Source organism: Strongylocentrotus purpuratus, unplaced genomic scaffold, assembly GCF_000002235.5.
Source record: "Strongylocentrotus purpuratus isolate Spur 01 unplaced genomic scaffold, Spur_5.0 spur5_scaffold_9, whole genome shotgun sequence".
Lineage (NCBI taxonomy): Eukaryota > Metazoa > Echinodermata > Echinoidea > Camarodonta > Strongylocentrotidae > Strongylocentrotus > Strongylocentrotus purpuratus.
In genome coordinates this window covers 7792494-7807390 of record NW_022145615.1, presented here as the reverse complement: position 1 = coordinate 7807390, position 14897 = coordinate 7792494, and the positions used below count along the sequence as shown (strand labels likewise).

Genomic DNA, 14897 nt, shown 5'->3' with positions numbered 1-14897 from the left:
GACGACTCTGCTGTTCATTCAACCTGGTGTAAGAAAAAGGGAAACAAAAGAAAATATTTGAGAAAAATAATGTACACCTTCATAACCAGGCCGGATTGATATGACAATTGACCAAATATATGGATTAGTAGGCGGTTTCCCGGCAAAATATGTATCGATCATCACGTATTATTCAAAACATATTCTTTCACATGATTGGAAATATAGAGCTTCCATTTCATTTTTTGAGAGGGGGGCATTTCCAAAACTAGTCTAATATACCTTTAAATGATTAGTTTTTGTCATCATTGAAGAGCAATGAATCAGTGACTGCATGAATAACTTCATCACAACTCAATACCCTACCTGTTTGAGAAGAGCACATCAAATCTGCCCTTGGCCTGCGTGGTGTGCAGGAGTGTCGGAGCCTTGGTGTCCACGTCCTCCAGCGTTCTCCAGAGGTTAGTCAGGCAAGCAAAGGAGTGCATTCCGTACGCATAGACAGTAGGCTTGGGGTCAAAGGTCACACCGTTTTCAGCGTCAGCTTCTGCTTCTTCTGGGATATCATCCTCTTCTCGCGTTTTCTCTCCTTTGCGTAACAAAAGCAAAAAGGGAAAAAGGGAACAGGAATTATCAAACTGAAACTTTAAAATGTCATATATCGAATTGCTTTAAAGCCCCACCTCATACTTATAGCTACTTGCACCCTCTATATAGCAAACAATGCCTAAGCGGTGACCATTGGTCCCCGATGGTCCCCGTTTTCTTATAATAATTGAGAGCGCTGATTTGATGAGATATTAAACCACCTGTCAGTGACCATGCAGGGAGGTCTAATCCCTCCTGGCCAAAATAGTGCAGAGGGGTTTTAAAACACATTTGTAAAACACATAGTGAATTTCATTGTGATCAATACAGTGTCCATAAAAAAGGTACAGACTTCTAACAAACCATCCAATACGAAAATATCAATCTATTATTTTTGTTATGTTGAAGATTGGTGGGTGTGACCTCAATCACCCATGGTAATGGAGCTCTCACACTCTGCCGTGTAGGCCTACTGTCCACCTGCCGGGCTATTAAAAAAACAACAGAGTCCAGAACGTTGGGTTTTGAGCGAACTTGTCCCCGGCCGCAAAAAAAAAATTCATAAAATTAATCTTTTCACCGTTTCGTTGCCATCTTCTGACCGTTCTCACCGGGCGCATACCAGGTGTTAAACGTGCTTCTACCGTCTTCACCGCCCAGATTGACTTTTGTTGAAAATTTTGGCCGTTTCCATACCGGGCCCATACCGGGTCTCGAACGGGTGCACCGGGTTTGTAGCAGCCACCTACCAGTCACTTAGCGTCCCCTCACCGCTCGGAGCGTCCTGTGAGCGAGTCCCCGGACTGCTGACGTCATGACACGACTGCCATAAATACCCCGATTTGAACGGCAACGGTCAGTCCGCTCTCCATTTTTCATCACCGTTCTGTAACGGGTTATGAGCGTGTTGTGAACGTGTTCATACAGTGTGACCGTTTTCATAACGTATTCATACCGTCCTCATACCGTTCAACACCGTCCTCTTGCCGCTTACTTGCGGCCGGTGCCAGCCGGCCAAAGTTTTGAACATGCCCAAAACTTTCGCCGGTTCCCACCGGGTGTAAATAAGCGCCAACGCCCTATTAACGTGTTGCCCGCTTTGATAACGAACCACCGTGTGCCCTCGCCGTTCTCCACCGTCCGCAGACATTTTCGCGCAAGGTGGCACACGGTAGGCCTACACGGCAGAGTGTGAGAGTCACTTAACACCCCTGGAAGGCTAAAAGTTGCTTCAAAACTAAAAGACAATATCTGTAGTACACTTCCCATTTCATCATAGGTGACAGCTACGAGCCTTTGTTCTGCACAGCTACTTTTGTTGGGACCCACCAGCTGTCATTGATGGATATAAAACCAGCATTTTTTAGAGTTGTTACTTTGCCATGGCATTATTTTTCAACCGTGTCATATCTGACCACAAACAATTGAGGGTATTGACATTATTGACATTATTTCTGGAGGAAGCGTAGCTCACCTCTCACGAAGAGCATTTGACCAGCAGCAGCTAAGGAGATGACCGGCTTCTGGTTGTCACATTTGAGGATGGTAGATTCTGGTAGCTTCACCAGACAGAGCTTCTTGCCAGTAAAGACATTGCACAGGTATATGTCCCCAAACTTTGTCACCAACAATGCCTACATGGAAAGAGCAAAGAGTGTGAACAAGAATAAAGATGAAAGTTTTTCTCTTATACTTTCTTTTTGCACAAATCTATTAGACATGTTGGTAAAAGTGTTTGGAGAAAAAAAAAGGAGAGAAAAAAAAGAATTTTTCATGCAAGTCTTTAAACACAGACCTTTATTTCAGCTCAGAAATTCTATACTATTTTGTTTTCAGTGTATCAACCTCTCTCACTCATAAATTACATGATTATTTGAAAAGAATGGTGGTAAATATTATTCATGTTTTCTTCAAACGGTTCCTGGCTAGGATTTATAATAATAGTTTGTAATTCTTATATAGCGCTTTTCAGGAGCGCAGGCCCTCTCAAAGCGCTTTATAGATCTATAATATTTGATATATTTGAAGAAAATAACAAAAAAAGAAATGGGACAAATGCAAGAGAAAATCTTTAGGTCAAATAGACGAGGAAAACAAGGATGAGGAGAATTCTCACCGTGTCTCGCAACGTAACGACAGGGGCCACGTGGCACGCCCCATCTCTCCTGTCCCTCCACGTCCCACGATACACCTGCTTTACCGTGGGCTTATCACCATAGCAACAGGATATGGTTGCTAGGTCACCATTGCTATCGCCGACCAGGACAGCAATCTCTGGCTTGGCTCTGAGGGCATCCAGCCTGTCGCTCGGGGAGGTGACGGGTTTGGTCGGGGGAGGGGGCAGTATGTGAAGGTGACAGATGGGACGTGTAAAGACCTTTTGAGCCATGATAGGAATACCTGTCGATGATAAAGTTTACAGAGGATTATAAGAGATTAGAAAAACATTTTGCCACAACCCAAATCAGATTCAACCAGTATTCTTCTTGTATATGAAATGCTGTTTAGAACTGTTATAAGTATGGGAAAGTGCAGATACCAGAAATTTGTTATAATAAAAGTCATATTTTTATGTTTGCTGCATTACCAGTTAATACTGTAACCAACTCATTTATATATATATATATATATATATATATATATATATCTACCTAGATTTCTAAAATATGTTAAATAAACACATTATTAGGCTATCTATTTGGGTGTTCACAGCATTCAAGGAATTAATTCATTTGAACCGGTATTCATTTAACACCTGGGTGGAGAGTGGTAAATATTATTATCTTGCCAAAGGACATTATTGCTGCAGCAAGAATCGAACTGCGAAACCTGTGATCCACAGTTTAATGACGTTTCCACAAGACCACAACACTTTTACACCATGAAAGAGACTTAAATGTTTTATATGTATGAAACTTGATCCCTGTAATACTTTATGAACAAACAAACAAACAACACTCACTGAGATGTTTGTCCCATAGGGCTATGGACCCATCCTCCAGCCCTAGAGCAATGAGTGAAGTACATGGTGTGGTAGTCATCAATGTAATCTTGCCAGCATTGGGCCATACTTGATCCGGCTTGTGCTCCAAGTCTAGGGAGAGGATTTAAAGAAAATAACAGCTAACACGCAATTGCACAAGTAATACACTGCAATGACTACAGTAATTACTTTTTGATCAGTGTAACGTAGTGGTTCTAGGACACATTCGCTGATAAAAAAAGCTCTACAATCAATGTCTTACACTAACCAACTCATAATGTCAACCCCTGACAAAACACTCTGCCTAACACTAATCCTAATCCTAAATCTAAATCGAAACTTTAAACCAATCGCAACTTTGAACCCTTCCACTAAGTTTGACAAAACGGTCAATGTCCTACACTAACCAACTCATAGCGTTAACCCCTGACAAAACACTGCCTTACACTAATCCTAACCCTAAATCTATATATATGTAACCTTCAACCCTATCGCAACTTTAAACCCTAACCCTATGTTTGACAAAAGACAGCCCAGAGCAAAATGTCTCTGGATCAAATTAATGTCTGATCACCACAACAATAATTTTTCCCTGCTTCAAAACAGAAAGTAATGATGAGCACATCAAAATAGAAATGAGAGTATATATAGCAACATACTTAGTATATGCAATCTTTTCACTTTGTGTGATTTGATTCCATGCTCAGGGAAATCACTTCAGATCTTACCTTTTGCAGTCTTCAGCAGGTTGTAAAGGCAGATATTTGTAGAGTTAGACCAACTAGCCACAAAGATGTGTGCCTGGTCCTGGTTTATTGGAGCTGCATTGGCAGAGGCTAGCATCAACCCGGGTTTCACAAACAGACATGTTGCCCTGCATGGTCTGAGAAAGAAGAAATTGCAGTACCGGTAATGATTAAAATTAATGAAATAAACCAATGGAAATGGTAATGGAATTATACTGGTTAGCTGAAATATAGGAAGGAAATGTGTCCCACAATTGAAAAGGGCTTTCCCCTTTGAAGAATCACTATTATGAACTCATCTATCTTAATCTAAGCAACAATAATTTGATAAAAACTTTAAAAGATATCATTTAATATGTATATTAGTCTACCATCCTGAATTGAGAGAGGTCACTTTATATGAGAAGCCCTGCCTAAATGCATGAAAATCAGCAATCTAACACAACTCTGAAGTATAGTCTTCCAGAGACCCTAAATTCATAAGACTTTGCAATGCTACATATGACAAATATTTTGCAGGGAAATGTATGTAAACAATCAAGAGAAAATCACAATTTTTGCATAAAAATACTAATTAATTAACCAACCAAATTTATCACTTTATTTTTTCAAGAGTCTCTTAAAGACACATTTTTTTTTTTTTTTTTTTTTTTTTGGGGAGGGGGGGGGGGTTAAAATAGTACTATATTATGACAAAACAGTTATTCTTTCTCTTCTCTTCCCTCATGTCTGCTATATTATCCCTCCTTTTCCTTTTTCTCAGCGCATAGGGACTTACATATATTTTTATGATATGCACTATATAAGAATGGTTTATTATTATTATTACGTCAGCTGTTAGCTAGCACAGGTCACATGATTCAATGCATAGAGATTGATTTTGTTTCATCCCTTCCCCTGCCATTTGAATGCAGGACAGTTTCTCTATTAGCAACAAATGGTAAGCATACGTGCAACCGTCCCTTGGATAGGATGTTAAATGGAGGACCCGTGTAGAGAAGAGTCACCACTTTTGCACGTTATAAGAATGCACTGCACTATTTGTATAAGAGTAGGGGGAAACCCTGGTGCAGTCTTCCACCTGTACACCCTAGTATATACAGTACATCTGCAATAATCTTCAGTATTGAAGGAGGTAGATCATCCATAAGAAGAAGAAGAAGAAGAAGAAGAACTTTGCAAAAGACTGAACTCACATCTTTTCTGCATTGTGGTACTTTGGGTCTGTGTATGGCCCAAGGACTTGATCAGCAGCCAGTCTTCTGGTGTTGAGGTGCTCTGATTGTATGAGGTGCCTGCTGCCCTGACCGACGGTGGAACACCATTCCTCCGAGGCTGGGGTGGGTTGGCTTGGGTGCGGCACGCTGCTGCTGCTGGCAGCTAGGTAGATAACAACAGTAGGAGATACCCATTTAAATCTAGATACACTCAAACCAGTAGATGTAAATGGTATCCTGGCAGGAATTAATTCCTTGAAATGCTAGAGCGCCGTAATGGCAGCCGTGCTAAAGCCAGGGTAATAATCGGGAGCGCCAGGAGTGTCAAGTCTGACAGACATGAGCGCTATTCAAGAACCCATTATTAATATTATTATCATCATTGGTTTTAATGCAGTATGTTGAATATAAAGTTTAAATATTACATAGAGTGCAGACAGAATATCTAATATTCACCAATAATTTACTTCTCCATTTTCCTATGAGAGGAATGGAACTTACACAATGAAAAGGCTTGCTCAGATATAGTGAGCGCAGTAAACTTACGCAAAAAAGGGCCTGTAAAATAAAGAGTTATAGTTGTTCTCCTTCAATAAATCATTTAATAACAAACAATTCATTGCATGTAATACATATAAGTGTACCAAGAACTAACGGTGATACAATATTTTTTACACCAGACTTTAACTTTAAACCTTATGCTCTAGGACCCTGATTATAATCATTATCATGATGAAATTTACCTGATAGTTGGTCTGGTAGGGGTTTCACTCTCAGCACAGTGGTTGGTTTGGAAAGGTTTGCTGGGTTCCAGTCTGGCGCCGCGGTCGACGCACCGGCCGGGGGCACCGTCACTGCTGCGGTGGGGCTCATGGTACGGGCTGTGCCCTGTGAGGTTACAGACTGGGGACAGTGAAAAAAATAAGTACAGTCGAACCTGCTTTAGTTACCACCTGCCTACAAAGACCACATTTTTTGTTTCTCTTACAAATTGTTTCTCATTGAAACATGAACTAAAGGAAACTGTCTACAAAGACCACTTTTTGTGTTTCTCTTGGGCGAACGAGACAGGTTTGACTGTATATCTTATCTTACGTAAAAATCTGAGAAGTATGAAAAAGAAAGGCTCTGAGCTAGAAGAGCATTAACTCTTATATGCTACACAAATAATCTAGCTGTGCTTTATTGAAGTAATCATGGGATAGATATACCAAAGGCTTCAAGATTATTTAACTGCTGAAGAAAGTAACTTAAGTGTAGACCGTGTTCATTCCTTTCAAAATGGCATATGGGTTTTGGAGTGTGCAGCTAACAATGAAAAAAGAAAGGATTTGCTAAAACCACATGTAGATCTACAATGGCTTTAAAAGACCTTTGCTTCCCCTTTTGCTTTGCATGAAACAATCGAGACACTGCTCACTGAATGATAGTCTGAACAAGGGCAGGAATTGCAGACAGGATTATTTTCTTCTCATTTTAAGCAAGCACTTCCAACAAAAGATGACTTAACTTTTCTAAAAAAAAAGTTGTTGGAAAAATAAGGTGGATGTATCGAACAGATAATATTCTGGAGGGCATGTATCCCCCTTTTAAGACCCAGTCTCGTGTATCAATATCGATAGATCACAAATCTCTTCCCACTCCCCACCCCTCCCCCCTCCCCCCCCCCTTCTCCCCTCCCCCTCATTATGTTGTTGAGCTCCCTGTCACAGATTTTCTGGGAGTGAGCACTTTATTTTACCTTGGGTCGACTCAACGGCATTGAGAGCCCTTCCATAGGATGGCTGTACTCAATGGTATCGCTCGCTGACCCCTCCCCGGCACCCTCCTGCAAACAGAACAAAGTCATACATACAAGCAACATAGATAAGCATGCATGGGTTTGGGAATGTAGAAAAGAAAGTGACAACCATCAAACACCAACATGAGGTATTAAACTACATGCATCTAAAATAACAAAGGAATTATCAACTACCGGTATTGAAATTACCTTAATCTATATGTATATATAGATAATACTAAGGGAAAGATTTTAGAAAAAAAGGTGATTCTGACAACAAGCCATAATAACTTCAATAATTGTGTACCGACTACTACATGATCACATACGGTCCTAGGGACTGAGGAATAAAAGGACTACAGAGAATAGAGATGGGAGGGAGATTTGACCCCCTCGACAAAGAAGTGAGAACAATGTAAAATATTGTGAAACATTAAAAAGCCTCTCACTTCCATTCAGCAGGTGTTTCAGCAGGGGGCTTTCGCAGTAATAAATGGATAATGATGATTGATGACACACATCTAATATAAGTTTGAAGTACAGTTGCTTTACAAGGGTTAACTGTGCTGACCAAGGATTGTATTTTCGGGGTGACAACATTGACAAGGGAATACTGGATGGAGTTAAGAGGCCACAGAGTTCAAGAAACATTAATTTAGAGCAACATTCCGCCCCTTTTGAGTAGGAAAATTGGGGAAAAATTGGGAAAATATGGAAAAATCTGGAGATGGGGGTAAAATCAGGAAGAAGAAGAAAGAAAAAAAATCAGAAAAAAAAAATAGAGAAAATAAAATAAAATCAGGAAACCAATTTAAATTGGGTAATTGTCAGGCCTGGCTACACACAAACCTGTGCATTAGACAGATCTTCTATACTCTTAACGTGACTTGGCTGCTCCTGCTGCTGCTGCTGTTGCTGCTTGGCTATGGCAGCCTCGACATCCCTCACCCAGTTGTCTCTGGGAAGCTTGAAGACGTCTATCCAGGATTCGGTTGCATCGTCTTTATCGCCCTCTGCAAGAGAGGCAAACAGATTAAAACAGATCAAACTGCTGATGTACTATGTTTTCAATGCCGTCCATTGCTTCTCTCACCCAATTCTAGTAGAAAACAAGTACCCAGGCAAAGCTTGGAAGACAAGGCAAACAGATTAAATGGCTGATTTACTTTGTTTTTAATGCTATCCATTGCTTCTCTCACACAATTCTGGTAGAAAACAAGTACCTGGTAAAAGCTTGGAAGATCCAAGAGACATTTTGCATGAAGGAACTAATGCAACATCTCACATTAAGAGACATAAGTAAAAGGTCACCAACATCCCATTCAAACACATATAAATTTTATAACAAAGTATTGCACCAGCACTTTCATAACTCATTACCCAGGTGATTGAATACAAAAGTCTCGCCAACATTGCAAGGGCCTGTCACCAAATACATTGTTATATCATGGTAAGTCTTTGAAAGACATCTTCAACTGAATCTGTATTTTTTACCAGAGGTAGTCGAAAACTATGTATATAACATTACAACAGGCAAGTTGTCATAATTTCAAGTTTTACCTAACATTCAATTAATTTTCTTCCTGAAAAATTCCAATTTACACATGGGCTGAAGGAAGACAAATGAAGATATAATGCCTCGTCTAAAAACATACACTACCTTTAATTTAAGTATATTATCAAAAACATAATGTGTTGAGTGCATGGACACTGTTATCAGTTGCAATTCAGTTTTATAGCTTCAAGACTAATCCTTTTTTTCATTTTCATGTAAAAATTTATAAACCATGGAATAATAACTTACTTTCTATTGTAAGAGCAATGTAATCACCATCCCTGGAAAGGTGCATAGCAACAACCTGGGCACTGGAAGGTACTTCAGAATCAAAGTTCTTCAATAACAAAAGTGCTGATCCACTGAAACAGAATAGCCTGCAAACACCTGAAAGAGTGACAACAAGGTGAAAATATATACAACTTAATTGAAAAGGACAAAAAATAATGAATGGAATTCAGGTGAAAGTTTTTTGTTTTTCTTTAATCATTGTTGCAAAAATGAGTTGTGGTCTACAATGAACTAGAGTGTATGGCCTAGTCAAAAATAAATACTGATATAAAAACAAGAAAGTAAACAAATGTAATAGAAAATATGCAGTCAAATTATAAACAATTTGAAACAACTTTTGTGAGTAAAAGGAATCTACTGTTGATTGAATACCACCAGTTTGAAGATTTGATAAATTTTAGGGTGCACAGAACTATCATAAAGTATCATTTACTGGTACAAATATAAAATGCTCTTTACTTTATTAAAGGGGCTGTAGCATGGGAAATACTGGTTAACGCCATCCATGTCTGATTTTGGACAACTGCACGTAAACGAATGGGCTTGATTAACGGTAGTCAGCAACTCTCTACATGGTCAGCATTCGTGAAACAGACCGAAAATTCAATTTTGCGTATGTTGCACGCACGCGTGATTGCTGCGGTCGCATCCGTAGTCTTATCGATTGGCTCCAAGTCAGGCCATGGGAAAGACACGTTGTCTTGTCAGTATACAACCCCCTTTAAATACTGAAAATGAAGTGAAGTAGACCTATATGTACATGTACATATACACGTAAGGTCTTCTAACCATTGGTGTCGAGAGAAGCAACCAAGCACATCTGAACCCCGATCTGTGTGCTCTCCAAGGTGGTGAGTGCAGCACCCTCTTCTTCCCATGATGCAATGGGATTGTGTAGTGTAGCATGGAGTGCCAGCAGGCCCTTGTTGAGTCCAAGAAACACAGCGCTCCCATCTGGACTCCCAGCCATGCACAAGATATCTTCATTCTCCTGTATGTATGAAATTGTGAGGCATCAAGGACAATTAGATCCAGACTAGATCTAGGGTCTATGTCAATGAGCATGGATTTTTACATTTTTAAATTCTAATGTTACATGTAATCTACATGTGTACATCTAGATTTAGTTCAATATTAATTGTTTGTTTTTTTACACATTTTTTGCACACTTAAATTTAGAGTCTAAGTTTCATGAAACCAACTCCATGACCATGGCATGCAATGCAAGTTAGTCACACTCTCTATCTCTCACTGACTGTCACTGTCTCAGTCTCACTCAGTCTCAATTCAATCTCAATTTCAGCTCAAGTTTTTTTTCTACCGTCTCACCTGAGCAATTGCAGTGTGTTCATATTCAGGGACAGGTTCTCGAGATCGTAGTTCTTCGGCAGCAGCCTCCCTTGCACTAATTTGCTCCCAAGCTACATCAAAAATTCGATTTACAATCTTGTCTACCAATCTGTAAGGCTGCGGTAACTTGTCGAACATTTGGTCCGGATCGTTGGCGTAGTCATCTTCATCGCTGGACAGATTGCTCAGTGTGTCCGGCGTAATGGACATCAAGTTTTTCCGAACGTAAACCGGCATTTTAGACTGATTTTTGGTTACTCAGCTAAATTTTTAAGTAGCCTTGTCACTCATAAAGATGACACAGTTTCCTTCCTACGGTGAAACTCAACAGAAACGAAGATTTAGCTAGAAACTTGAAGCAAAAATCTCACTCCGCAGCAAATTGTTTGAGCTCACCTAGGCAACATTGTACCTCTGATGGCCGTAGAGGACAGTCTGTAAGTTTTTTGTTCGTTTCTTCTATCTGTCGTGATTATACTGGATGAAATACTCCTCTACAAGTACAAAATGTATTTAACTTTGAAAAGCAATTCGGATTTATTTTTCAAGAAACTCAAGAAATTCAAAAAACTTGACTTCGCTTATTTTCATCTCATATTAAAGTAATTGTTAGTACTTAAATACTTATCATATGTCAATTAAAAACATGGAACAGCATTTCATAATTTGTCTGGGGGGATCGAAGCACCCCTCTCCACAAAAAAATCTGCTAAGAAAGCAAGATTCTGAAAAGGTACTCCTCAGTTACTTATCATTTACAATCTAATGTTGGCTTTTCATCTTACAATAGAAACTGAGTTCTTTCCATTTTTGGTTTGCTTGTGCAACTCCTATATTTTCTTGATATAAATAAATATATATTCAAATATATGTACATAATTATATTCCCTCTCATATACATTATAGCTTTCTCTCTCTCCGCCACCCATTTCTTGCTCTCTCTCTCTCTCTCTCTCTCTCTCTCTTTCTCTCTCTCTCTTTCTTTCTCTCTCCCACTCTCTCTCTCTCTCTCTCTCTCTCTCTCTCTCTCTCTCTCTCTCTCTCTCTCTCTCTCTCTCTCTCTCCCATACATGTCTTTAGTATATATTTGTTATAATAGATGGTTAAAGACTTTCTCCACACATGCATCAACATCATCACAGGAAGCAGAACATAAGTACAACATGCCTTCATTTAAATATACATTGCAACAATATAACTTTATTTCATCACTTAACTTAAGGCAAACAATGATAGGCCAAAAAAGAAAGTAAGGGGTAAAGAGAGGGGAGGTCACATCAGAGATGAAAGAATTCATCAAGATTCAATTTAGTGATGAGTTTTTGCACCTTGATAAGATGACCTAGAAAATGACCATTCAACAGACTTTTCTTCAAAGGCTGAAAGTGAAAAAGAAAATTTAGAATTGTATCAAACAAAAAGATTACTAGTATTGATTTTCTAAAAGAGAAAATAACAATTTTTGCCCCAATAAACCTATCTAGAAATAATATTTTCAGATGCTGCTGAACTCTGCTGGTTTCACTGGCGTATATATTCCTCCAACATAGAACTCTTAGGAAGGGTATCAGAGTATTGATTATTTTTCAATATTTAGCTATAACTTAAAGCATGCATTTGGAGAAATACATCTAAAATAGCAGCCAGCAGTTTCACCTTTTTTATATTGACGTTTGGTTTTTATCTTTTGATCTAGAAATATTTAAATTTCATTGTAAAAGAGCAAAAAGTGCAATAACAAAAATCGCTGGAAAACTTGAGTACATTTCTGTTGCAATACACTCGGCCAATCATGCATAAGAACAATTTCACTGAAACTGACTCAAGTCTTTAAATTGGCAACACAGAGGGTAACTTATAATCACTATGTTCAGGTATAAATTGGCAATTTCCTGTTGATTTTCCAGAATTGTAAGATTTTGAATGTTGCATGTTACTTTTGTATATATATTGTTATGGTTTTATGATTGAAATAAATGAACTGAACTGAACTGAACTGATTGTATTGTACTTTTTAATCACATTGCTTCATGTAATATATAGATATATTTTTGTTAACTATGAAAAAGTGGAAATTCAAACAATTGTCAATTTAAGGCGGAAAAGCTGATTCATTAGATAGACCTAGAGAAAACTGTGAACTGCTTATGGGTCAATCCAAATAAATCTATATTTCATTTACCATCATTTTGACTTTGAGTTGAATGGGAAAATATTTCATCACAAAAGTTTTAAATAATAGCCAATTAATAATCTTGTAATCATTTTCCCACTAAATTTGGAAATGTCCTCTTCAACTTTTGATGCATCAAAGCTATAAAAGAACATTTCCTTTGCAGCTATGTGCACTTTTTTATTGCGTATAAGCATAAAGTCTATAAAAACACCATAGGATTGAACAAAAATTAAGTAGCATGAAAAATACAGATTATTCAAATAAAAAAACTCATGAGCTCAGTAAAAAATAAAATACAAGGGAATTCTTGTTTGGAAATCTCATGTTTTCTATAAAAATTCTAAAAAGCACTCTTGTGAACACAAAGGCCCGAATTTACAAAGAAGGTTTAGATTTAATCCATGGTTAAAACCCTCATTTACATTACCCATGGTTTAAAATAAGCGCAAAATAAGCGTGACACAAGTCAGAGGTCCAATATTAGACACGCACAAGGCAAGGTACGCATATTTTGCGCTAATTTTTAAACCATGGGTTATGTAAATGAGGGTTTAAACCATGGGTTAAATTTAAACCTCCTTTGTGAATTTGGGCCTAAAGGGTTTTCGCTGGCCTACATTTATAAGCCCAAGAGAATTCAGAGACAATAAATACAGATTACATATAATCGCCACAGATACTAAGATAGAGACACGTGTCCCTACATGCACTTCTTAAAGGGGAAATCCACTCTGATTTTAATAAAAGCAGAAAAATGAGAGAAATTAATTAAAGAAAATTTGAGAAAAAACATATTAACAACTAGATGGAATTCGACTGCGCGCAGTCGAAAATGATGCCTCCGTCATAGAGCAATTTTACAAACCAAAACAGAAGAAATTTTTCAAATTCAAGTTCAATTGTAATCCATTAACAGGTTCTCAGAATATCGTGATTACAAACAATTTCTCATATACATATATGACCCTTTGAACTTTGACCTCATGATCCTAATATCTACTCAGCTCATTGGCTCTGCAAGATATCCAGAGTTAAATAGTAATCCATCTGTCAGTTCTAATGAGAATGCGTTCACAAGCTATTTTTGCATACATAATGAGCCCATGACCTTGGACCTTATGAACCAAGAATCTACACAGTTCATTGGCTCTGCAAGATACATAAATGATCTAAGTTTGGCAGGAATCCATCAATCTGTTCTAATGATAACGCGATCACAAGCTGTTTTTGCATACATAATGGGCGCTGTGACCTTTGACCTTTGACCTCGTTACCCAAAATCTAATAAGTTCATCGGCTCTGCAAGTAACATACATGACCTAAGTTTGGCAGGAATCCATCAATCGGTTCTTGAGATAACGCGATCACAAGCTGTTTTTGCATACATAATGAGCCCTGTGACCTTTGACCTTTGACCTCGTGACCCCAAAATCTAATCAGTTCATTGGCTCTGCAAGATACATACATGACCAAAGTTTGGCAGGAATCCATCTATCGGTTCTTCAGATAACGCGATCACGAGCCGTTTTGCATACATAATGAGCCCTGTGACCTTTGACCTTTGACCTCGTGACCCCAAAATCTAATCAGTTCATCGACTCTACAAGATACATACATGACCAAAGTTTGGCAGGAATCCATCCATCGGTTCTTCAGATAACGCGATCACGAGCTGTTTTTGCATACATAATGAGCCCTGTGACCTTTGACCTCGTGACCCCAAAATCTAATCAGTTCATCGACTTTGCTAGATACATATATGACCAAAGTTTGGTAGGAATCCATTGATCCGTTCTTCAGATAACGTGATCACGAGAACGGGACGTACGTACAGACGTACGTACAGACGTACGGACGGACGGACGGACGGACGGACGGACGGACAACCCGAAAACATAATGCCTCCGGCTACTTCGTAACGGAGGCATAATAACAAAGTTATGAATTTTTGAAGGCGCGATCAGTCAAACACAAAATGGCATTTCAGGGCAGTCTCCTGCAAGGTACCCTCCCATTCGCTCTGTATTTAAACAAATTAAGGTCTCCCTAAGAAATTTTTCAATCATATAATCACCATAAATACAATTGTTGCAAATATATATTTATTTAAGATTTATTCCATCACCAATAACTAAGAAAGAGAAGGTTTATGAAAGTGTTGGTACAGAGCAAATTGGAGAGGAGCTCACAAGATACGTCATACTGTTGAAAATTCATATCTCACTGATGACA

The 14897-nt window shown here is 38.5% G+C and overlaps 1 protein-coding gene across 1 annotated transcript in view; it reads right to left on the bottom strand.

Annotated features, from left to right (window-relative positions):
* The window catches only part of LOC583065 (WD repeat-containing protein 93), an 11808-nt gene extending 901 nt beyond the window's left edge, over positions 1-10907 (bottom strand). The window contains exons 1-13 of the mRNA XM_782992.5: positions 10469-10907; positions 9929-10130; positions 9098-9235; positions 8143-8306; positions 7255-7341; positions 6257-6416; positions 5493-5676; positions 4279-4433; positions 3530-3661; positions 2684-2967; positions 2042-2201; positions 346-568; positions 1-23 (exon numbers count right to left, since the gene is read on the bottom strand). The exon at positions 1-23 is cut by the window's left edge and continues 901 nt beyond it. Coding sequence (XP_788085.3) covers positions 1-23; positions 346-568; positions 2042-2201; positions 2684-2967; positions 3530-3661; positions 4279-4433; positions 5493-5676; positions 6257-6416; positions 7255-7341; positions 8143-8306; positions 9098-9235; positions 9929-10130; positions 10469-10726 — 2170 coding nt within the window. The 5' untranslated portion in view covers positions 10727-10907. The remainder of the gene's footprint in view (positions 24-345; positions 569-2041; positions 2202-2683; positions 2968-3529; positions 3662-4278; positions 4434-5492; positions 5677-6256; positions 6417-7254; positions 7342-8142; positions 8307-9097; positions 9236-9928; positions 10131-10468) is intronic.
* Between the last annotated feature and the right edge of the window lie 3990 nt (positions 10908-14897).